Here is a 26,705-nt window from a genome sequence, read left to right on the forward strand (position 1 = left end):
TTATCTTCTCTTTCATTTTCATAATTTTCTATGTTTATTTGTTGGTGTTGCTTCACATTTAGCTTCATATTATGTTGATTTAGTGACACGGATATTACCAGCAACAACCAGAAGGGGAAAATGTTATCATTAGTGAAGATGAGCAGAACCAATGTAAATTTATATTTACTCAGCATTTTGTGGATTTAGAGCTTCTTGATGAATATTTGAGAATCTGGTTTAGGATAACTTGTATTCATGATTTACAAATTTTTGTGAGCGTCTTGTGATGTTCTGATACAGTTTAATAATTTTGTGCACATATGTATATATTCATTTGCTTCTGTTATTCCTTCTTCTATATGTATTTGGGATGGTTCACTGCAACATGCACCATTAAATGAGAAAAGCCAAAATAAAACCAATAGCTCTAACTTATGGAAAAGAACAAGAAAATAATTATACCCAAATCATACTTTGAATCTGGATAATTAAAATAAATATTAAATTTAATTCTTCTCTTCTTGGTTGTCAAGGTAAAAAAAGACAACAAAATTTTCGTGTTTGGGTAAAAGAAAATGTAATGTTTTGCAACAGTTAATACAAGGTAATTGTTCACATTCATCCTTTCGGAGAATAGTGCTAACATATTAAAAGTAATGGTCAAGGCCCTAAATAGTGGTTTTACAAAAAAAAAAAGTATAATAAAAACAGGAATATTAGTCCTAAAGGCCTTCTTGACCTTTTCTTTCAATAAAAGTCAAGGGTCTAATACCAAAACTTAAAGATATCAATAGTTAATATTGTCATGAATCAGTCTGATGATTATAATTTAACACTGGTCTGAACTTTTTTTTAATAGAGAAGTTATACATGTCATTTGTCTTAGGGACTTTTTAGAAATATTAATTATCTTAGCTCAGCATTTTCCTGGAACTTTTTATCTGCTCAGGAGATGAACAGAATGAGAAGCCAAAGTTCTCTTTCACAAGGGTAGGGATAGACAGCTTGGTATAGGAAATATCATATATGTAAATTGTTAGGAATCCACAGTATTGACCATAAAATGGTTCATTGGATCACTCCTGAAATTGAATGGTCTTCCTCACTGTGGGCCAAACTGGTTGACTCAGTGGCCTTCCACTAACTCAGAGAATTGGCTGCTGAATGAAATTATTCAGCATTGTTCATTTGATCATATGCATTCATTTATTCAAAAATCATTTAACATGAATTCCCGTTGTGGCGCAGTCGTTGACGAATCCGACTAGGAACCATGAGGTTTCGGGTTCGATCCCTGGCCTCACTCAGTGTGCTGAGGATCCGGCGTTGCCATGAGCTGTGGTGTGTGTGGCAGACATGTCTCGGATCCTGCATTGCTGTGGCTCTGGCATAGGCTGGTGGCTACAGCTCCGATTGGACCCCTAGCCTGAGAACCTCCATGTGCCACGAGTGCGGCCCTAGAAAAGATGAAGAGACAAAAAAAAAAAATCATTTAATATCTACAAAAGAGACAAAAATCTCTGTACTTTTAAAATATTTAGTGTATTGAGAGTGATAGATAAGAAAGAATTAAATGCATAAGTAAACAACATTTCAGATTGTCCTAAGAAAGAAAGAAATAAGGGGAAATAGAGAGCTGTGAAAGATGTACATTGACAGAACACTGTAAACCAGCTATAATGGAAAAAATAAAAATTGTTATAAAGGAGAAAGAAAGATGTACTTCAGGTAACGGGTAAATAGGCTTCCATGAAGAGGCTATTTCCTGAAGAAAGGCTGTGTAGAGGAGAAGATCTTGGGAGAGTACTTGGGACAGAGGGCGTAATAAATGTTGAGGCCACCAGACAAGAAAATATTTGACATGAGCAATGAATAGTAAGGAGGCCAATGTTTCTGCAGTGAATTGAGCAAAGGAAAAAGTAACCAATTAGAGTTTGGCCGGGATCTCATTACATGGGGTTGTGCGGCTGTGACTTTGTTTTTTATGCTAGAAACAATTGGAAATGGCTGAATGGTAAATATTTGAGAGACTGATTTAGGACAACTTGTATATGCGATTGATAAAATTCTTTTAAGTGCTGTGTAATAATCTGGTGTAGTTTAACAATTCTCTTTTGTACGTATATGTTCATATTCATTTACTTCTGTGATTCCTTGTTCCACATGAATTTGGGATGGTTCAAATGTAGACAGAGAGTTAAATAAGAAAAGCTTAAATAAAACAATAGCTCAAAATTGTGGAAGTTGGAGTTCCCGTCATGGCTCAGCAGGTTAAGAACCCGACCTGTGTCCGTGAGGATGTGTGTTTGATCCCTGGCCTCAAGCTCAATGGATTAAGTATGTTGTGTTGTACAAGCTGCGGCATAGGTCACAAATGAGCCTAGGATCTGACATGACTGTGGCTGTGGTGTAGAGTGGCAGCCGCAGCTCTGATTTGACCCCTAACTTGAGAACTTCCATATGCTGCAGGTGCAACCTTAAAAAGAAAAAAAAAAAAATGTGGAAGTCCTCTCCTTGTGAAATGGCAGGAGTAGAAGCAGGGAGACCAATTATTGAAATGGTGCTCTTGAAACAGTGCTAAGAAGAATGTAGTTTCGTTTACTAAGACAGGAGAGTGTGAGAGAGGTAGAGCTTTGGGTTTACATATTGGGTATAAGTTTAAGATGATTTATCAGTCATCATGGACTTCACTATACTGCATAATATTTCACTTCATTGTTACCAGCATTCTACTTAAGAACTATTTTTTAAAATTTTGGTACCAGTTTTTTGATAATGCAGCAGTGGACATCTTTATACATATTGCCTTTTGAAATCTTTGAGGCCTATCTCTGAGGGTAATTACTATTAGTGAATTAGCTGGTTTAGTGTGTATCATTTTCAAATTTGGTAAGATATTATCTTACGGTTCCCCAAATGGGTGAATAATTTTATAGACCTATCTAAAGAGGATAAGAGTTCCCAGTGTTCTGACAGTTTTCTGTAAGAGGATTGTGATTGCTTTGTCCACTCTGACATATGATATGATATTGCAACCACACCTTTATAGGTTTGAGTCATTTCCACCCTAAGCAAGCACATATACTAGAAACCATTCTTCACCTTCAGCTATTGACCTATGTCGCCAACCTTCTTCAGAGCCAAGTGCTTAAAAAGGCTGTCCTTACTCTCTTCATTAATTCAACTGCCACTCAGTTATATGTTATTGTATAAACTGTTTGTGGTCTTTACCAATTGCAATTTAATTTTTAAAAGTTTCAATTTAACTCAGTTTTATGGGGCTTTATTAAATATTCACCAAAAATATAATTTTTCTATGTGAAGCAGGAGTCGAAAAAGCTTTTTTTTTTTTGCTATTTCTTTGGGGCCACTCCCACAGCATATGGAGGTTCCCAGGTTAGGGGTCTCATCGGAGCTGTAGCCACCAGCCTACGCCAGAGCCACAGCAACACGGGATCCGAGCCGCGTCTGCAACCTACACCACAGCTCATGGCAAAGCCGGATCGTTAACCCACTGAGCAAGGGCAGGGATCGAACCCTCAACCTCATGGTTCTTAGTCGGATTCGTTAACCACTGCGCCACGACGGGAACTCCGAAGAAGCTTTCTCATAGCATTTCATTTTGAGCAGAAAATCCCCAATGAAATACCTATCAGTGTTATGCTTGGGACCATTTGCCGACCTGTCCTCAGATTCTTAAATAATATGATGGTCTATGCTGGTTAGAGAAAATATAAGCCAGAGTCAATTCTTCATGTTACTGGTTCTTAGTCAATAACTAGAGAGTAAATGACTCCCTACAAAATAATTACCTCAGAAGGAGAATGATAATATGGAGTGTGACTTAAAAAATTATTACTAAAATGTAATTAACTGTCATCTACATTTTTTTAAGAATTAAAAAATCTCAGTATTTTATTGAAACCACAAATTTACTTCCATTTTCACCTTAGATGATGTTCTGCTACTATATTCTCTTTGCTTGTTTTCCTGTGGTATCCTTTATAATCTCTTTTTCTATTCAAGGGCTCAAATTACATTGCAAGTAGAGAGCACAACCGATGGGATCTGGAGGTTTCCCATGATGTTGGAGGCTACTGAGCCTGAAGTGGATGATGTCATCGATATTGAAGGGATTGGTTTATTTAAGGAATCTACTGTTGACTTCAGGCTGACAAGCCAGACAAGGTAATACATCAAACAAAAGTATGTAACTGGTTTTGTGAATGTAATTTATGCTGAACTGTGAAACAAAAGTTAAGATAGAAAATTCTATTATTTCATCTTTTGCTGGTTAAGCCAGAGCAGTATTGCTTCTGTGAGTCAAAGCTTTGTATATTTTTTATTTTTATTTAAAAATTGGAAAATAAAGTCTACAAAGGGAAGACCAAAAAACAATAAGAAAAAATAGATATTGAAATTTAGAATGATATTTCTATTTGTTTTTTAAAGATGTTTTAAGGTATTCTTTTCACAGATAGAATGTTTTTCAGTGAATTCTAATGGTTTGGGGTCATTAAGTGGTTTAAGTAGAGGTGATTAGGTAACCTATATTGATTCTATTTTTCTGTATTATTCTGTTCAACCATAACTATCTTTTTTATACTCGTGATAACATAGGCAGCATGGCAATACTTTGAACTATCTCACGTGTAAAATGTATTTTTACAGCTTTTTTGAAGTATATTATACATACCATAAAATTCACCCATTGTAGGTATACATTTAATATTTTTTTGAAAAAATGTATGGAATTTGCAATCATAGCCACACTCTAGGTTTAGAACACCTCTCCCTCAAGCCCCTTTGCAGTCCATGTCTATTCTCACTACTATTCTCAGGCAGCAAGTAATATGCCTTTTCTATATATAACTTTGCCTTTTTTGGATATTTCATATAAATAAGATCACTCAATATGTAGTGGGTTTTTTTTTTTTTTTTACTTCTTTTTTTTAAATTTTTTTTTTTGGCAGTTTTAGGTTTCCAACAAAACTGAGAGGAAGACACAGAGATTTTTCCTACATCCCTTGCCCCCACACATGCATAGTGGCCCCCATTATCCATTTCACTCACAAGAATGGTACTTTTTTTCTTTTTTGGCTACTCTGAGCATATAAAGTTCCTAGGCCAGGAATCAGATCTGAGAAACACCAGATCCTTAACCATGCCGGGTGGGGGATCGAACCTGTGTCCCAGAGTTCCCAAGACACCAACAATCCCATTGTGCCACAGCGGAAACTCCAAGAATGGTACATTTTTAATGAGGATGGACCTACATTGATGCATCATAATCACTCAAAGTTCCTAGTTTGCCTTAGGGAATCACTCTTGGTGTTGTACATTCTATGGGTTTGGACAAAAGTGTAATGACGTCTATGCATCTTTATAGTATCATGCAGAGTATATTCACTGCCTTAAAAATCCTCTGTGCGCTCCCTGTTCATCTCTCTTACCCGACCCCTGGAAACCACTGATCTTTCTATTGTCTCCATAGTTTCATCTTTTCCAAAATGTCATATATTGGAATCATACAGTATATAGTCTTTTCAAATTGGCGTCTTTTACTTAGTAATATACATTCCAGGTCTATCCATGTCTTTTCATGACTTGATAGCTCATTTCTTGTTAGCATTGAGAGACATTCCACTGTCTGGATATATAACAGTTTATTTATCCATTCACTTACCTGAAGGACATATTGGTTGCTCCTAAGTTTTGGCAACTATGAATAAAGCCAAAATAAACATGAGTGCAGATTTTAGGGTGGATATAACTTTTCAAATTTTTAAAGTAAATACCAAGGAGTACAATTTCTGGAGTACACTGGATAAGTGTACATCTGATTTTTTCAGAAATTGCCAAACTGTTCTGAAGTAGTTGTACAATTTTGTACTCCCACCAAAAATGAGTCCTTATTGATTTCGGACATTCTAAGAGAAGTGCAGTGGTATCTCATAGATTTAGTTTCCATTTCCCCAATGACATATGATATGATGCATCTTTTCAAAGACTTACTTGCCATGTGTATATCTTCCTTGGTGAGGTATCTGATAAAATATTTTATTCATTTTTAATTGGGTTATTTCTTTTCTTATTTTGAGATTTAGGAGTTCTTTGTATGTTTGGGGTAGCAGTCCTTTATCAGTTGTGTCTTTTGCAGATACTTTCTCCCAATCTGTGGTTTGTCTTCTGAATCTTTTGATATTGTCCTTCCAATAATTGAAGTTTTAGTTTTAATGAAGCCCAATTTGTCAATTACTTCTTTCATGGAGTATATCTTCACTATTGTATCCACTAAGGCATCACTATAGTGAAGGTCATCTAGGTTTTCTCTTATGTTTGCTATCTTCTAGGAGTTTTATAGTTTTGTGTTTTGCATTAGTTTTACTGTCCATTTTAAGTTAATTTTGTGAAGCCTGTAAGGTGTGTATCTAGATTTTTTTTTCATATGCATGTAGCTGTCCAATTTTTCCAGCACCATTTGTTGAAGAGACTATCTTTGCTCCATTGTATTGCCTTTATTTCTTCATCAAAGTTCAGTTGATTATATTTATATGGGTCCATTTCCGGGATCTCTATTATGTTCCATTGATCTATGTGCCTATTATTTAACCAGTACCACACTGTCTTAGCTATATTAGCTTTATAGTAAGTTTTCAGGTTGGGTATTATCATTCCTCCAATTTTGTTATTTTTCTTTAATACTTTGTTGGCTATTCTGAGTCTTTTGCCTCTCTATATAAGCCATTTGTTAATATCCATGTAATAACTTCCTGGGATTATGACTGAGATTTCATAGAATCTACAGATCAAATTGAGAAGAACTACCATCTTGACAGTACTGAGTCTTCCTATCCATGAACATGGACTATTTCCCCATATTTTTATTTATTATTTGCTTTCATTCATCAGCATTCTGTAGTTTTTCTCATATAAATCTTGTACATTTTACTGAATTTTTATACATAAGTATTTCATTTTGTGGAATGCTAATGTAAATGGTCTTTGTTATTAATTCCAAATTTCACTTGTTCACTGTTAGTATATAAAAAAGCAATAGAATTTTGTATATTAATCTTTTATCATGCAACCTTGCTATAATTGCCTATTAGTTCTAGGAGTTTTATTGTTGATTCTTTAGTAGTTTCTACATAGATGATCATGAGAGATATTGGTATATAGTTTTGAGATTAGAGTAATGCTAGACTCAAAAAAAATGAGTTAGGGAATTGCTACTGTGGCCAAGTGGGTTAAAGATCTGTCGTGGTCTCTGTGACAGTGACAGTTCAATTCCCAGGCATCAAAGTGTGTTGAGGATCCAAAATTACCACATCTGTGGCATCAGTTGCAGCTGCAGCTTGGATTCTGTCCCTGGCCTGGGAACTTTCCTATGCCATAGGTACAACCAAAAAAGAAAAAAAAAAAAAGTGAGCTAGGAAGTAGTCCCTCTACATCTATCGTCTGAAAAAGATTGTAAAGAATTGGTATAATTTCTTTCTTAAATCTTCATTAGAATTTGCCAGTGACCTCATCTGGACCTGCTGCTTTCTGTTTGGGAAGGTTATTAATTAATGATTCAATTTCTTAAATTGATACAGGCCTGTTCAGGTCATCTTTCTCTTGTGTAGGTTTTGGCAGATTGTATCTTTCAGTGAATTGGTCAGTTTCATCAAGGATATCAAATTTGTTAACATAGAGTTGTTTATAGTATTCCTGTATTATCTTTTTAATTTCCATGGAATCTGTGGTGATGTCCTCTCTTTCATTTCTAATACTAGTAATTTGTGTCTTCTCTTTTTTTAAAGTTATTTTTAAGTTTATTGATTCCCTGTTTTCAATTTCATTGATTTCTAATTGTTATTTATTTTCCTCTTTTTACTTTGGATTTGATTTGTTCTTCTTTTTCTTAAGTTTCCTCAAGTGGAAACTTAGAGTATTGCTTTTAATTATTTTCTTTTCTACTGTATTTATTCAGTGCTGTAAATTTCCATCTCAGCATTATTTTCACTGTATCCCACAAATTTTGATGTTTTGTTTTCATTTTGATCAAAATAATTCTTAATTTCTCTATTGATTTCTTCATTGACTTGTGTTATTTAGAACTGAGTTATTTATTTTCCACATATTTTGAGTTTTTCAAGTTATCTGTCTAGTTAAATTCCACTGTAGTCTGAGAGCACATACTGTATGATTTCTAGTCTTTAAATTTGTTAAGGTATACTTTATAGCCCAGAATGTGGTCTATTTTGGTGAATGTTCCATGTGATTTTCTGCCTGCTAGATCTGTCTGTTACTGAGAGAGGGGTGCTGAGGTCTCCAACTATGACAGTGGATTAATCTATCCCTCTTTGCAGTTTTATCAGGTTTTGCTTCAAAATTTTGATGGTGTGTTGTTAAATGCATACATGTTAAGATGTGCCATATCTTCTGGGAAAATTGACCCATTTATCATTATGACATGTGCTTCTTTATCCCTGATAACTTTTCTTGCTTTGAAATTTGTCATTCTTTTTCTGTCACACGTGGTCTTAATTAAACATTTTATGATTCCATTTCCTCTCCTTTTTTACATATGTTATATCTCTTTTTTTCCTTTTTATTTTTTAAATTTTAATTTAATTTTATTTTTTACTATTTTTAGTGGTTGACCTAGAGTTTGCAATGTACATTTATAAGTAATCCATGCCCACTTTTAAGTAACACTATGCTTCACAAGTAGTATGATTACCTTATAATAAGGAACAATCCTAATTCCTTCTTCCTGTCCCGTGTTCACTGCTGTCATTTATTCCACTTATATATCCATAAATAAGCATACACACATGATAGATAGATACATAAGCATATATAATTGAATACATTATTGCTATATTATTTTAACAAACTCTTATCTGCTAGATTAAAAATAAGAAAAGATAAGTTTTTCTTTTATGTTCACTTATTCCTCTCATGCATTTCCTTTCTTCATGTAGAGCCAAGTTCCTGGACTATATTATTTGTCTCCTCTCTACAGAATTTTTAACATTTCTTGTAACAAATTGGTTTTTTTTGCCATTTCTTGGGCCACTCCCATGGCATATGGAGGTTCCCATGCTAGGGGTCGAATCAGAGCCGTAGCCACCAGCCTACACCAGAGCCACAGCAACATGGGATCTGAGCCACGTCTGCAACCTACACCACAGCTCATGGCAACGCTGGATCCTTAACCCACTGAACAAGGCCAAGGACCAAATCCACAACCTCATGGTTCCTAGTCGGATTCGTTAACCACTGCGCCATGACGGGAACTCCACAAATTGTCTTTATATTTGCTTGTCTGAGAAAGTCTGTATTTCTCCTTCATTTTTGCAGGATATTTCCACAGGGTACAAAATTCTAGGTTGATTTTTTTGTTTGTTTTCTCTGAACTTTAAATACATCACTCTACTCTCTTGCTCTCATTGTTCCTAAGAAATCTGGTGGAATTTTTATCTTTATTCTTCTCTGTGTAAGCAAGGTGTTTTCTCACTCCCTGACTTCTCTCAACGTTTTTTTCTATAACTTTGGTTTTCTGTAATTTTCAAAAGACATGCTTAGATGTTTGTTTGTTTGTTTTGGCATTTATACTGTTTTGTGTTCTCTCAGCATTATGCATCTATGGTTTGGCATCTGTTGTTAATTTGGAGAAAACTCTCAGTTGCTATTGTTCAAATATTTATTTTCTTTCTTCTTTCTTTTTATGCTATTCCTATTACATGTATGTTATACCTTTTATAACTGTCCCATAGTCCTTGAATATTCTTTTCCTTTTTTTTCAGTCTTTGTTCTCTTTGCTTTACAGCTTTCAGGGATTCTATTAATATATCATCTAGTTCAGAGATTACTTCCTTAACCAAGTCTAGTCTAATTATAAGCTCATCAAAGGCAGTCTTCACATCCTTTAGTGTTTTTATGTCAAGCACTTCTTTTTGGTGCTTTCCTAGGTTTTCCATATATCTGCTTATATTGCCTACTGGTTCTTACATGCTGTATACTTTATCCATTACAGCCCTTATAACATTCATCATGGTTCTTTTAAATCCTCATTCTAATAATTCCAACATTTCTGTCATGTCTGTTTCTTTTGTTTTCTCTATCCCTTCAAATCATATTTTTACCTTTTGGTGTCTTGAAATTTTTTGATAGAGGACATGATATGCTGAATAAAAGGAAGAGCTGTAAGTAGGCCATTGGTAATATGGTGAGATGGGGGGAGGGAGAGTTCTATAGTCTTATGATTAGTTCTTAGGCTTTTAGTGAGCCTGTGTCTCTGGGCTTTGAACTTCACAAGTACTTATCTTTTTTTCTCGCCCCTTCAGTGGGGGAAGGGCAGGATGGCTGGAGTTTGGTGTTTTCCTTCCCCAGGTCAGTCAGGCCTTGATAATGCCCCAGTTGGTTCTGCTCTGGTTAACTAGTTTCCCCTAAGGAAAAACCTTGTTAAGAAGAACAAAATGTTCTGGCTAATTTTAAAAATGATGTCTTTTCATCCTCCCACTGTAGGAAGCCTGAGGGAATTTTTCCCTGATTCTTACTGTGGGAATATGTTTCCCAGGTTACTAAAGGTAAATCTGACAATATTATGGGGACCTCCCTATGACTGGGTCCACCTGGAGTTCTTAACTCTCAGACTTACATGCTCTGAGCTTCTAGCAGTTTGTCAATTATAGTGTAAGTTTTCCTATCCTGGTTCTTGTTTGTGGGATTAGTAGATAAATGAATAAATTAATGAAATCTGAATAAAGAAAAACACAGGGATCAACCTAGTCAGTTATTCAGAAATCACAAAAGTTATAAAATTAAATACTATATATATATATATATATATTTATATATATGGATTGTGTCTGGTGTTACTATTTTTCTGTTCCTTATATAATTTCAATGTCTGTCCTAATGCTTACTGATATGTATATCCTATTTTCCTTAATTGAAAATTTAAAATTAATGACTATGATTTCTCTAGACTTGGCAAATTTGGATAGCAATATGTTTACATGATCAACTTTTAAAACATATACTTTTGGGGGAATAACAAAAAAAAATGAAGTACCTTATCTGGTAGGAATGTGATTTGCTCTTGGAAATGAGATTGGTCTGAAGAACACTAAAGTTCCCTCATAAGATGTAATCACTGGAGTTAGTAAAGAAAAAAAAATGTGAGAAGAGATCATGATGTAAAATTTTCAACTCTTGAGTCAAAAATATCCTTTACATGTTTTATAACAATCCAAAGATAATGTTGTTTCTCTTCCTTAAAGGAGATACAAATATTGCTTTACATTAAAGCACAGATTTATTAATCGTTTAAAAAATACTTTCAGTAAACAGGGGAATTCTACCACACACATAAGAAGAACTAATACCCATCCTTCTCAAACTATTCAAAAAAATTGAAGTGCCAAATTCATTCCAGAGGTCACTATTACCCTGATACTAAAAGTAGACAAAGACAGACACACACAAAAGAAAATTAAGACCAATTTATCTGATGATTGAGATGCAAAATTCCTCAACAAAATATTAGCCCAAACCGAATTCAACACCGCACAAAGAAGATCATACCCTAAGAACAAGTAGGATTTATTACAGGAATGCAAATATTGTTCAATAACCCCAAATCAATCACTGTAACAGAAGAAAGGATAAAAATCACATTATCATCTCAATAGAAAGAGAAAAAGCATTTGACAATATTCAACATACATTCATGATAAAAACTCTCATCAAAGTTGGCATAAAGGAAGCATATCTCAAGTGATAAAGGCCATTTATGAAAAATCCACAGCTAACATTGTAGTCAACAGTGAAAAGCTGAAAGCTTTTCCTCTAAATTCAGGAATGAGACAAGAATGCTCACCCTTAACACTTCTATTTAATATAGTATTAGAAATCCTAGCTATAACAATTAGACAAGAAAATTAGAAAAGGCATCCAACTTGGAAGGGAAGATGTAAAACTGTCACTCTGTGCAGATGACAAGATACTTTATATAGAAAACTCTGAAGGTTTTACCAAAAAAAACCTCTTGGAACTAATAAATTCAGTAAAATTACAGATATGAGATTCATATACAGAGATCTGTTTCTTTTCTGTACACTAATAATGAATTATCAGAGAGTGAAAATAATCCTGTTTAAAATCACATTGAAAAGAAAATACCTATAAACAAACTTAACCAAAGAGGTAAAAGACCTATACTCTGAAAACTATAAAACCCTGATGAAAGAAATCGAAGACAATACAAAGAAATGGAAAGATATCCCATGTTCTTAGATTGGAAGAATTAACATTGTTAAAATATCCATTATTTGGGTTAGACTACCCAAAGCATTCTCCAGATTTAATGTATCTCTACCAAAATACCCATGGCATTTTTCACAGCAATAGAACAAATAATCCTGAAATTTATATGGAATGATAAAATCCTGAAGAAGCTAAAAAAATTTTGAGAAAAAAGAAAGTTGGAACTATTATACTCTCTGGCTTCAGACTATACTACAAAGCACCAATCATTGCAACAGCATGATACAGGCACAAAAATAAACATATAGATCAGTGGAACAGAATAGAGAGCCCAGAAATAAACTCAGACACATACAGTCAATTAATCTGTGACAAAGGAGGCAAGAATATAAAATAGAAGACAGTTTATTTAAAAAGTGGTCTTGGGAAAGCTGGACAGCTACATATAAATCAATGAAATTAGAACACCTCCTCACACCATATACAAAAATAAACTCAAAGTGCCTTAAAGACCTAAAAATAAGTCCTGAAACCATAAAACTCTTAGAGGAGAAAATAGGTCAAACACTCTTCAACATAAATTATAGGAATATTTTTTGGATCTGTCTCCTAACAAAGGAAGCAAAACAAAAAATAAACAATGGGACCCAAATAAATTCAAAAGCTTTTTTGCATAGCAACGTAAACCATCAACAAAATGAAATTCAGTCTACTGAATAGGAGAAAATATTTGGAAATGGTATGACCAAAAAGGTATATCTACTACTTATGCAACTCTATATAAAAAAAAAAAACAAATAACCTGATTAAAAAGTGGACAGAGGACCTAAATAGACATTTTCCCAAAGATATACAGATGGCCAACAGACACATGAAAAAGTGCTCATCATTGCTAATCATCACAGAAGTGAAAATCAAAACCACAATTAAATATTACCTCATACTTGCGAAAATGGCTATCATCAAAAAGTCTACAAATAACAAATGTTGGAGAGGATGTACAGAAAATGGAACCCTCCTACAGTGTGGTGGACATTGATGTATGCACTATGGAAAACAGTGTGGAGGTTCATCAGAAACAGAGCTACCAGATGATCCAGCAATCCCATTCCTAGGTATATATCTAAATAAATTAAAAAAAAAACCCGAAAAACACTAATTTAAAAAGATACATGCTACCCAAATGTTCATAGTAACATTATTTATAATAGCCAAGATGGAAGCTACCTATGTGTCCATCAACAGAAGAATGAATAAATAATATGTTGATATGTATGTGTGTATATATATATAATCTTTCCATATATGTATGATGGAATATTACCCATAAAAATAAATGAAATTGTGCCATTTGCAACAAAATCAATAGACCTGAAGAGTATTATGCTTAGTGAAATAAGTTTGAGAGAGAGAGACAAATACCCTATGTTATCATTTGTATGTGGAATCTAAAAAATAAAACAAATAGATGAACATAAGAAAAAAAAACAGGCTCAAATACAAAGAACCACAAGATTTTCCTTTCAAATAATGGATAATATTTAATATATGAATAACATGATTAGTTATTTTTGTGGTTGTGGGACTAAACTCATTTTGGGTCAGGAAATGAGTAAAAATTATATTTTTGTAATTATTCTATAAAATTATCAGGTTATATAACTTTACTATTAAAGATTTCTTTTTTCAATCCTGTTGTAAGGGATTCCTGATGGTCTTACATGTAATGTAAAATGGATATTATTAAGAGCAGGCTCTATAATATAAGAAAGGGTTACAGATTACAGTCTGTGCCAGGAAATTCATGGAATTTGTATAGTGCCTGGCTCATGAACAGGTACCCCCACAATATTAATTGAAGGAATAAGATAGATTAATAAGGAAAATTATTAGAAACAATATTTATATCTTCATATGCTTAATATAACTATGTATAACATGTGGACAATAAGTATTATTTTTCCCGTATGAAGGCAGAAATATACTGTATAACATCATTGGGATTTAGTGAGAATAGACAATATTGAAGCATTCCTTTTTTTTTCTTTTTGAAGCATTCATTTTTGAAAGACTTTATTTTTAGAGCCATTTCTTAGGTGTATATAAAAAATTATCCATAAAGTACAGAGTTCCCTTATACCTCCTCTCCCCAACCCTCAAAACAGTTTCTCCTATTAGTAACACCTGTTATTAATATGTTATATTTGTTACACTTGATGAATCCATGTTAATATATTATTAACCAAAGACTATAGCTTACATTAAGGGTTCATACTTTAGGTTGTACAATTCTATAGATTTTGACAAATGCGTAATGACATGTATCTACCATTATAGTATGTGATTCACTGCCCTAAAATTCCCCTCTCTTCCACCTATTCATTCTTCCCTGCCTCCTCTCCCCACCCCCATGCACCTACCCCACCCCCCAGACCCTTGGCAAACATCTACATTTTTACCGACTTTATAGTTTTGTCTTTCACAGAATGTCATGTGGTTGGAAACATACAGTATGTAGCCCTTTCATAAGCTTCATTCACTTAACAATATGCATTTAAGGTTCCACAAGTCTTTTTTTTTTAATGGCTTCATAGCTCATTTCTTTTTATAGTTGAAAAATGGGCATCTTGGTAGGCTATAATTTTTGGCAAGTATGATAAAAAGTTGCTGTAAACATTTGTGTGAAGCATTTTGTGTTGAGTTTTAAGAGTTATTTGTAAATCTCATCAAATTTTGAAAATTTGTTCTCCCTCCAGCTTTGTTATTATACTTAGGATTTCTTTGGCTATTTAGGACCTTTTATGATTCCATATGGATTTTACGATTTTTTTTTCTATTTTTGTGAAAACTACTCTTGGAATTTTGGTTGAGATTGCCTGGAATGTAGATAACTGTGGGTAGTAAGGACATTTTAATAAATTATTTCTCATTCATGAACACAAGGATGTCTTTCCATCTGCTTGTGCCTTTTTTCTATTTTTTTCATCAGTATCTTATAGTTTTTAGTATACAAGTCTTTCACTTCCTTGATTACATCTATTCCTAAGTTTTATTGGTTTTGATGATGTTATAATGAGATTGTCTTCTTTACTTCTTTTTCAGATAGTTTACTAATTTTTTTTTTTTAGTGTCTGGAAACCCAACTGATTTTTGTATGTGGATTTCATATCCTGCAATTTTACTGAATTCACTTATTAGTTCTAACAGTTTTTTGGTGGAGTCCTTAAAATTTTCTGTATGTAAGGTTATGTCATCTGCAAACAGATAGTTTTTCTTCTTCCTTTCTGATTTGGATACCTTTTATATCTTTTTCTTGTGTAATTGCTCTGGCTCAGACTTCCAATACTGTGTTGAATAGGAGCAGTGAGAGTGGGCACTTTTGTCTTGTTCCTGATCTTAGAGGAAGAACTTTCAACCTTTTAACATTGAGTATAATGTTAATTGTGAGCTTGTCATATACAGCCTTTATTGTGTCAAGTCACATTCCTTCTATATCCAATTTGTTGAGAGTTTTTATCATGAAAGAATATTGAATTTTGTGAAATGCTTTTTCTGCATCTATTGAAGTTACCGTATGATTTTTTATCTTTCACTCTGTTAGTATGATGTATCACATTTATTGATTTGCAAATGTTGAAACATCTGCATCCCAGGAAAAATCCCACTGGTGTATGAAACTTTTACTTAATTACTTACTTACTTTATTTATTGCTTTTTAGGGCCACACCTGCAGCATATGGAAGTACCCAGGCTAGGGGTCAAATCAGAGCTACAGCTGCCAGCCTATGCCACAGCCACAGCAACGTCAAATCCAAGCCACATCTGCAACCTGCACCACAGCTCACAGCCACACCGGGTCCTTAACCCACTGAGTGAGGCCAGGGATCAAACCTCAAACCTGCAGCCTCATGGTTTCTAGTCAGATTCATTTCCACCGTGCTATGACAGGAACTCCAAGGTGTATGAGACTTTTAATATACTATTGAATTGAGTTCCTTAGTATTTTATTGAGAATTTTTGCACCTATATTCATAAAGCATATTGGCTTGTAGTTTTCTTGTAGTGTCCTGATCTGCAGGCAAGAAGCTCCCATTGCCTCATGGGTGGACCTTATTGATAGAGTCTCTGTCACAGTTGGTAGGATCCATGTCCATTAAATGCTCTTTAAGAGTCCTATCCTTTGTTCTTGCAGCCACTCCCCAGCCAGGCACTCAGTTTCCTCCATGGGACAAATCACTGGCTGAGAAATTGTCTCTTGGTGCTGAGCTGTGCCACCTTGGGGGAGGGCTGACACTGGTAAAGTGAAATTGTTTTTCTTACCCTATCCAATGTGTCCTCTTTGATTTTTTTTTTTTTTATTCTCCAGTGTTGGGGTAGGACCTCTCCCCTGGACTATTAGACTTCCACAAAGGCTCTGTTGTCTGTCTAGGAGTGACTGTCTAAATCATTGTTCTCAAGGTGGTGGTGGGGTGGTTCCAGGACCATGGCCAAGAGGGGCTGGAGCTGGTTTACAGGCCACTTCAGGGTCTACAGCCAGGACTGAGATCTGCATGACTGTTACCATACAAATGTATGTGTGACTCTCCCTGGGTCCTTTGACATATGGGGCTGGTAGCAGAACCAAAGCCACATGGGGCTGTAGCTGAGTCCTCAGGGGTGTATAGACATAGCCATGGTCAGCAAGTCAGCCACCTGGATATGGACCTGCATTATCAAAATGGCTCCCCTCATTCTTAAACTGAGCCAGAGCTTCACAATCTCCTACCTAGATCCCAAAGCACCCACAAAGATATTTTTGTCTGTAGATGGATGCTAGGTTATTGTTGTGGAAGACACTACTGAGGGACATCTTATCAAGTCATCTTGCTGACATCACTCCTATTTTGATCTTTATTTGCTAGTTTCTTGAAGTGGGAGCTTAGGATATTGATTTCAGATATTTCCTTTTTTTCTATTTTAAGTTTTTTTTGTGATAAATTCTGGGTGCTGTTTTAGCTACATTTCACAAATTTTGATATGTTGTATTTTTGTACTCATTTGATTCTAAATATATATTTTTAGTTTCCTTTAAGAGGTTCTATTTGACCCATGAGTTACTAAGAGTTGTTTAATTTACAAATATTATGGAGAATTTCTGTTATCTGTCTGTTATTGATTTCTAGTTTGATTATATTATGGTCAGAGAACATACTCTATGAATTCAGTCACTTTTATATTTGTTGTAAAGAATGAATATTTTGTTGGATGGTGTGTTCTGTACATATCCATTAGAGCGTGTGTTTTTTTTAAATTCCTTTGTTTCCTTGCTGACTTTCTATCCCATATTTCTCTAAATTGATGAGAAGAGTGTTCAGAATCTCTGGATGTAATTGTGAATTTATTTATTTCTCTTTTAAATTCTGGTTTTGCTACATACACTTTTGAAGTTATGATAATTGATTCATGAAAATATAGAATTCTTGTGTCACTTCTGGCATATTTACTATTTGTCATTAAGTAGTATTTCTTTTTGTCTGGTAAATGTATTTGCTTTGAAGTCTACTTAATCTGATATTTATAGTCACTCCTGGTTTACTTTTGCTTTTTAAAAAATAAATATTTGCATGGTGTAATATTTTTTACACTTCTACTTTCAATATACCTACATCACTAAATTTGAAGTGTATTTCTTGTAGACAATATGTAATTTGATCAACCTTATATTTCACTTTACCAGTATCTTAACTTCCATTGGTGTGCATTTATATCATTAACATCTAAAATAATTATTGATATAGTAGGTTTATTTCTGCAGTTTTATTATTCATTTTGTTTCTTTCATCTGTTTTCCTTTTCTTGCCTTTGTACTGGTAACCAGAACTATTTTTAGAATGCATTGTTTTTTTATCTATATAATTTTTTAAAATACATATAACTGTACAGTTTGTTTTCAATAGTTGCTGTATTACAATATCCATATGCAACAATCCATGGTGTACTGTCATAGACATTTTGCTACCTTACATAAGTGTAGAAACCTCATTCCCATTGGTTCCTTTACCATCCCTACTTTTTAAATGTAAAGTCACTACATACATTGAGCACCATGTCTGGTGATGTTACAATCTTTGCTTCACTTTTAAAATATAATTACGAAAACTCTTGAGAAAAAGGAGAGTCCATTATACCTGCCCGTGTTTTTACCCATTCTACTATTTTTCTGTCCCAGTCCTCCTATTTTGTTTTTTGTTAAGGGAATTTCCTTTAGCTGTTTTTTAAGATTAGTTCTGCTAGTGACACATCCTCTTAGCTTCCCTTAACATGAGATTACTTGTTCACTACTGAAGGATATTTTTGGTTGATTCATGATTCAGAGTTCTTTTTCTTCATCTCTTAAAAAACGTGCCACTTCCTTCTAGCTTGCATGGTTTCCAAGGAAGAATTGGCTGTCATTCGAACTGTTGTTACCTATAGGTAACATTTCATTTCTCTCTAGTTTCTTTAAAGATGTTTTATTTGATTTTTGTTTTCAAGAAGTTTGATTGTGATAAGTCTTGTCATGTAATATCTGCTGTCACTATTAGTCTGAGTTCAGTGAAGACAGGAACTAGAACTGTCTTGGACAGTGCCAGATATATAAGCAATGCTTGATAAGTATGCCCTGAAAAAATGGAAACCCCCAAGCACTTTGCTTTCCATGACAATTAGTAACAGTTTTTATTCAAAGTAAATTTGCCTTGAAGTTCATTTAGGGACAAAACAGAAGCTTGGTGTATGTCTTATTTTTCTGGGATTTAATGGCACATAGAACTCTTTGCTATCTCTATTGAGATACCTTTTAAAACTGTTTAAAAAAATTTTTTAATAGTTCATAGTTCTTTAAATGTCTGTATCCTTATGAACTGCATAAAACCGTTACATCAATATATTTGGAGTCTTTTCAAAGTAAATTGTTTACAGTAGTCAAAAATATTTAGTGGGTTAATCATCTCAAAATAAACACAGTTATGGGCATGATTAGAGCTTTACTCTTCTAATAACTTATTAAATATTCTTAACTGATTATCATCTATAACTTTCTCAGTTTGGTCAGTTTTAAAATATTCCCTTTGCAATCAAGAGTGCAAAAATGAATTTCTATTTATTGGCAGGCTTTACTATCATACTTGTTTACTTTGAGAAAGCTACCTCTTGGACAGGAAATCAATTCAATCTTCCTTCATCCAGGTTTTCTTTTCTTTCTTTTTTTTTTTGGCCACAGCCATGGCATGTGGAAGTTCCCAGGTTAGAGTTCCCAGGTTAGAGATCAAACCCATGCCACAGTTAGAACCCACGCCACAGCTGCAGCAACACCAGATCCTTAACCCACTGCACCACACAGGGACTTCCCATCCAGTTTTATTGTTGGTTTTCTTTGTTTTGGATATTTATTTGGAGTTTATTTAGGGTACCTGTATTTCATTCATAGAGTTTTAGGTTAAAAGTCTGATGATGCCTTCATCCAGTTTTATATGTACATCTGGCCTGCACACACTTGGGCTTTGCCCATAGTCTTTGCTCTCACAGGTTTATTTTACATGCTCTCCAGCATATTTCCCATATAGATAAAAACTAACTAAAGAGATGCAAGGGAGATACTACCTAAAATATGAGAAAGTGAACAGATTTAATAACTTGTATGGGTGTCTAATGAGTAAAATTGTCTTCCTTTTTCCTTGGTTATAGGTAATAAATATTCCATAGAGTTCAGAGTATCTGAACCATTATATTCTATCCTTATTAATTAATTAGTCTGTAATATCATCCTGCATTTACTTTAATAAAAATATAGAAACTAAAGCATTTGAATTCAAAATAACACAGATTCCACCCTTCATTGCCTCACTTGTGATTGCTTTTGACAGATACAACTATATAATTCAATCATCCATTAAAAGAGATTATAATAAAAATGTCTGAAAATTTTAGATGATACCCATAAAAGAAAACACTCAATAAAGATATAAAATGTATGAGTTTTCTGGTAGAATATCATTATGATTATTTTCGTCTAAATTGAAAAATAAATCATTTTCATCAGTCTACCTTTTCTCTAAATCTAGTTAGAAACTCTGCCTGCATTTAGATAGTTTAAGACATAGACCAAGCCCCTGTTTACTGTCAGAAAGAAGGAAGAGGAGTTCCTGCTGGGCTCAGTGGAAACAAACCCAACTAGTATCCATGAGGATGCGGGTTCCATCCCTTGCACCACTCAGTAGGTTAAGGATCCGATGTGGCTCAGATCCCGCATTGCTGTGGTTGTGCCCAGCAGCTGTAGCTCTGATTTGACCTCTAGCCTGGGAACCTCCATATCCAACACCTGCAGCCCTAAAAAAAAGAAAAAGAAAAAAAGGAGCATGTTACATCCTACTGAATATCCACTTTAATTTAGATACTAATATGATTCATTCTCCAATGTCTTGAGTAATATCATCCTAGTTTGTGTAGACTCTGACCATAATACTACTAATGTTAATATTTTATAGATATGCTAAACCTGATATTTTTCATGATAAAAAGTCAAGATTACATCTTGTCTCACTCATCCTTTTCAAAGAAATAAATTAGGAGCTTAGTTCTCACTTCCTTCATTCTGCTACATTTTTTAAATTCTCAATCCATTTGCAGTAGATTTGTATCATACCTTTATACTTTGACCTGGCCTTTGGAAATATATAAGATAATTACAAAGTCACTTTCTTCAAACTGCCTTTCAGTTTATTTTTGTATCTTTACTGGCTTTCTTGATTTTTAAATGTCTTTGAAGTAATTTTTTATGGATGCAATTAGAAAATATATGACATACAATTCAGTCACTAACACAATAAAGTCTGGTTCCATATGCCCTTGTACTTTTCTGTTAAAATTTAAAAAAAAAGAAAAAAGGCCATTATGGAAGCATACTATATAGGAGAAGCAAAAGAGAGCAACCATTATGCTCCATTACAGTCACAATTCTCTGAATTTTTTTTTTTTTTTTGGCTGCACCCGCAGCTTATGGAAGTTCCTGGGCCAATTCAAGACGCAGCTGCGGCAATACTGGATCCTTTAACCCACTGCATCGGGCTAGGGGTTGCACCTCCACAGGAGGACCTGAGCCTCTGCAGTCTGATTCCTAACTCACTTCACCAAGGCAGGAATGCCATCACTTTTTTTTTTGGCCACACCCAAAGCATTTACAAGTCACAGAGCCACAGCGGTGACAGTGCCAAATCCTTAACTATTAGGCCACCAGGGAACTCCTCATTTCATTTTTAATTAATATTACAAATATTCTCTGAGATGTTTTCTGTAAAATTAGAAACAGCTAGTATCTTTTCTTCTGATATATTTCTGAAGGAGTAAGTTCAGAGTCTCAACAGAAATATGAAATATACCTACTTCTCCAGATTTCTAAAGTATATATTTTGTTTTTGTTCAGTTTTAGTTCTGAGGATATAATAATGCACACCTTATACTATGGACACAGAACGATTTTTTTAAAAGATTTAACATAAGATGGAACTATCCTCATGAAATGAATTTAAAGTGCAGGTTTGGGGTGCATTTTTGGTATGTTTTAATGATTGAGGCTCCCTCATGAGGGTACAGTCATTTGTTGATGATGTCTACAGCCAGCTGAAGGATTGATTGAGCTAGCTATTCAAAACGGTTAACTTATAACTGGCAGTTAATCCTAGTTGTCATCTAATAGTGCAGCTATTATTGGCTAATGGTGCCTACATGTGGTCTCTATAATAATGTGTGCCTCAAGTAGTTGGATTTTGTATACAGTGAGTGGTTTCCTACAGTGTATATTCCAAAAGAACTGTGGGGCATTTTCTGATATAAACCTAGTATTGATGCAGCTTCATTTTAGCTACATTCTGTTAGTTACAGGAGAGTTACTATGTTGACTTGGATTTACGGAAGGCAGTCTAGTCCCCACCTTTTGATGGGAAAATTGTCAAAGGTACAGGTATGCTATGGTGAAATCTGCTTACTTGAGAGTGTTAAGCCTCTTTTAAGTTAAGAAGCTTTCTCCAGAGTCCTCCCAGTTACTATTATCAGCTAAAATTCTTTGAGTGGCAAGGCCTGAGATCATGGTGGGTAACATCCCAAACTACTGAAGGGAGTGAATTTATTTTCTCTTCATGGATCAGTTTTCTGGAGCAATTAAAAACTACCCCATGCTTGGAGTTCCTATCATGGCTCAGCGGGTAACAAATTTGATTAGCATCCATGAGGATGTAGGTTCAATCCCTGGTGTTGCTTAGTGGGTTAAGGATCTAGCTTTGCTGTGAGCTGTGGTGTAGGTCAGAGACATGGCTCAGATCCTGCGATGCTGTGGCTGTGGTGTAGGCCAGCAGCTGCAGCTCCAATTCAGCCCCTAGCCTGGGAACCTCCATATACCAACTTAACACTCAAAATCTCCTTTCTCTCTGATCGAGAGTAAAATAAGCTCCGAAAAGAAATGGCTCTATGCCCTGGTGACTACACATTTTTTTTCTTGTTTGCTGGGCACATAGGGAGGGGAAAAGAGGAGGAAAAAATGCATGGCAAGCCATGAGGTGGGGCTGTTTTGTCTTCTAAATTAAATGATCTCTAAAACATAAGAGCTCCAGAAGAGGAGGAAAGAGACAAGGGCCCAAGCAAGGCTGTTTTAAAACTTATATTTCACTTTATAGTTCCTTTATTCAAAAGGACCAGAGTTTGTCAAGGGATAATTTTAGGTATGATGAGTCACAGATGCAAAGTATTCTGAAGAGTTAGGACAAACACATGATAGAGTTCAAAGTATCAAAACAGCTCATCTCTTATTTTTAATGTTAAAAACTCAAAATAATGTGTTTCCAGTGACAATCAGAGCTGTGGTAAGTCTAGGACAGTTATGAGCCCACTTCAGTGATTATTCATGATCATCCCATTTTTTTTATTCCCTTGTCTGCCCTACCTAAGAACAACAGTAAATGTTTCATTCCTAGTAAATATTTAGCATACACAGCATTATTTAATTTTAAAAATGCTACTAAGTAGAAATTCTTGTCTCTAATTTATCACACACACACACAGCTTTATACAATCACAGCAAAGAATGAGATTTGGTAGTGTGTAGTGGGCAGGATGTCCATTTAGGTAAGATGCCCCAGTCCCATCTCAACCGAGAAAGCTTTGTTCACATCCCTACCCCAGCTTGGCATCCTGTGAACCTCAGATTCAGGCCACTCTGAACTGTGGTGGGCTGAAGAACATGTCAGATCTCCAAGCAATATTTTCAATATCAATAGCCCTGGGAAAGCTGATAAAAGTTTCTGTTCCTTTAGAAAATTAAATCCAGCATTAACTTTGGCAAATGTAAGCAGAATAGGTACCCTAATTGACATTAAAATGTAAGAAATGCCATGTACAGAAGGAAATAATTACTATAATTCTGTCATCATTGAGATTTAAAATTCTGTTAGAGGCTTATCCTTTTGTGTTAAGATTATTTTTAATTTTTTGTTATTTTTCAGCTTTACTGAGGCATTATTGATAAATATACATTGCATATATTGAAAGTAAACAATGGGGTGATTTGATATATATTGTGAAATGATTCTCCCAATCAAGGTAACCTGTTCAGCACCTCACATAGTTACCTTTTTGGTGTGTGTGGTAAGACCTAAGACCTCTCTTAGCAAGTTTCAAGTATACAATACATTATTATTATCATTATTATTTTATTACTCAATGAATTTATTACATTTATAGTTGTACAATGATCATCACAATCCAATTTTATAGTATTTCCATCCCACAAACATAATAATACATTATTATTGAGTTTTCATGCTGTACAAATCTCCAGAATTTATCTTATAGCTGAAGGTTTATACCTTTTGACCAACATTTCCCTATTGCCATTAACCCCAGCCCCTGACAACCAATGGTCTATTCTCTGCTTCTATGATTTCAACTTTTCTAGATTCTGCAGTTAAGTGACATTATGTAGAATTTATTTTCCTGTATCTGGCTGATTTCATTTAGCATAATGTCCTCCAGTTTCATCCATATTATCACAAACAGCAAGAGTTCCTTGTTATGGCTAAATAATATTCCATTCTTTACATATAACATATTTTTTTTATCCATTCATCTGTAGTCAGACATTTAGGTTATTTCCATCTTGGCTATTGTGACTAATGGTATATATACATGGAATGCAGATGTATCTTTGAGATACTGATTCAATTTCCTTTAGGTATACATCCAGAAGTGGGATTGCTGGATCATATGGTAATTCAGTTTTAGTTTTTTGGGGAAATTTCATACAGTTTTCCATAATGACTGTACCAATTTTAAATTGCACCAATAGTATTCATTGATTTTCTTTATTCCACATTCATGCCAACACTTATTTTTTAACTTTTTGACACTAGATATCCTAATAGGTGTGAGGTGATATCACATTGTGGTTTTGACTTGCATTTCCCAGGTGATTGGTGGTGTTGAGCACCTCTACGTATACTTGTTGGCCATTTGTATGTCTTCTTTGGAAAAATATCCATTCAAGTCCTGTGTTCATTATTAATATTATTTTTGGGTTTTGTTTTGTTTTTGTTTTTTGCTGTTGAGTTGTGTGAGTTCCTTCTATGCTTTAGATATTATTCCCCTATCAGATATATGATTTGTAAATATTTTCTCCTATTCCATAAGCTCCTGTTTCATTTGGTTACTTTTTTTCCTTTGCTGTGCAGAAATTTTTTAGTGTGATGTAGTCTCACTTGTTTATTTTTGCTTTTGTTGCCACTGGTTTTGGGGTCATATGCAAAAAGCCATTTCCAAGACTAATATTAGGGAGATATTTCCCTTATGTGTTTTTTTTTTTCCTGGATTTTTTTTTTTTTTTTTTGTCCATACTCGCAGCATGCAAAAGTTCCTGAGCCAGGGATCAAGCATTAAGCCCAGCAGTGACCTGAGCCATAGCAGTGACATCACAGGATCCTTAACCACTAGGCCACCAGGGAACTCCATCTTCTGGAATTTTATGTTCGATTTTTATAGGATTTAGCTCTTCTTTTTATGTCTTTAATCCATTTTGAGTTGATTTTTTTCTTTTATAAGATAGGGGTACAATTTCATTCTTCTGCACCTGGTTATACAGTTTTCCCAGCACCATTTACTGAAGAGACAATCCTTTACCCATTATGTATCTTCAGTAACTTTGTTAAAGGTTAGTTGATTGTCTATGTGTGGAATTATTCCTGGCCTCTCTGTTCTATTCCATTGATCTATGTGTCTGTTTTATGTAGGTTTTTTTTTTTTTACAGTGACTTAGTAATCAATTTTGAAGTTACTAAAGTGTGAGACCTCTAGCTTTGTTTTTATATCTCAGGATTGTTTTAGCCATTCAGAAACCTTTGAGGTTGTATATGCATTTTATAATTTTTTTCTATTTCTTCAAGAAATGCCATTGAGATTTTTGATGGGGGTTACATTCAATCTGTAGATTGCTTTTGGTAGTGTGGATATTTTAACAGTATTGATTCTTCCTACCCATGAACATGGAGATATCTCCATTTATTTGTGTCTTATCAAATTTCTTTCATCACTGTCTTTTAGTTTTCAGTGTACAGATCTTTAATGTCCTTGGGTAAATTTATTTCTTAGTTGACCCTTGAACTATATGGGAGTTAGGGGTGCTAACATTCCAGCAGTCAACAGTCAGCCCTCCATTTTGCAATTCTATACTCACAGATTGAACCAACTTCAGATCATACAGTACTGTAGTATATGTATTAACAACAATCTATGTGGAAGTGCATCTATGCAGTTAAAACTGTGTTGTTCAAGGGTTAACTGTATTGTTTTAATGTTAGTTTAAATGAGATTGTTTTCTTAATTTCTTTTTTCAAATAGTTCATTGTTAGTATGTAATAATGCAACTGATTTTTGTATGTTGATTTTATATCCTGCACCTTTGCTGAATTTGTTTATTAGTTACAACTTTTTTTCCTGGAATTATTCTACAAATAAAATCATGTCATTTGCAATAGATAATGATCTCAGAGGAAAAGCTTTCAGTTTTTCAACATTTAGTATGATATTAGCTGTGGGCTTTTCATATGTGGCCTTTATAATGTTGATAATTTTCTTCTATTCCTAGATTGTTGTGTGTTTTTATCACAAAAGGGTATTGAATTTTATGAATTTTTTTTGCATGTGTTGGATGTTATGTGTGGTTTTTTTTTTTTTAATCCTTCATTCCGTTAAAATGGTTTATCATGTTAATTGATTTTATTATGTTGAACCTTTCTCACATCCCATGATTAAATCTTATTTGGACTTGGCGTCTGATCCTGTTAATATGCAGTTGAATTCCATTTGATAGTATTATTTGAAGATTTTTGCATCTATATTTATCAGGGATATTGACCTTTAGTTTTCTTTTCTTATGGTGTCTTTTTCTGGTTTTGGCATCAGAG

General features: G+C 34.3%; 1 protein-coding gene across 1 annotated transcript in view; it reads left to right on the top strand.

Annotated features, from left to right (window-relative positions):
- CFAP47 (cilia and flagella associated protein 47) overlaps window positions 1-26,705 on the top strand; it is a 560,199-nt gene that overhangs the window by 518,481 nt on the left and 15,013 nt on the right. Inside the window, exon 71 of the mRNA XM_021080094.2 lies at window positions 4,009-4,170. Coding sequence (XP_020935753.2) covers window positions 4,009-4,170 — 162 coding nt within the window. The remainder of the gene's footprint in view (window positions 1-4,008; window positions 4,171-26,705) is intronic.

The sequence above is a fragment of the Sus scrofa genome, chromosome X (genome assembly GCF_054392235.1).
Source record: "Sus scrofa isolate SSC_HxYL_T2T_F1_AM1 chromosome X, Sscrofa_HxYL_maternal_Yorkshire_Landrace_v2.0, whole genome shotgun sequence".
Classification (NCBI taxonomy): Eukaryota; Metazoa; Chordata; class Mammalia; order Artiodactyla; family Suidae; genus Sus; species Sus scrofa.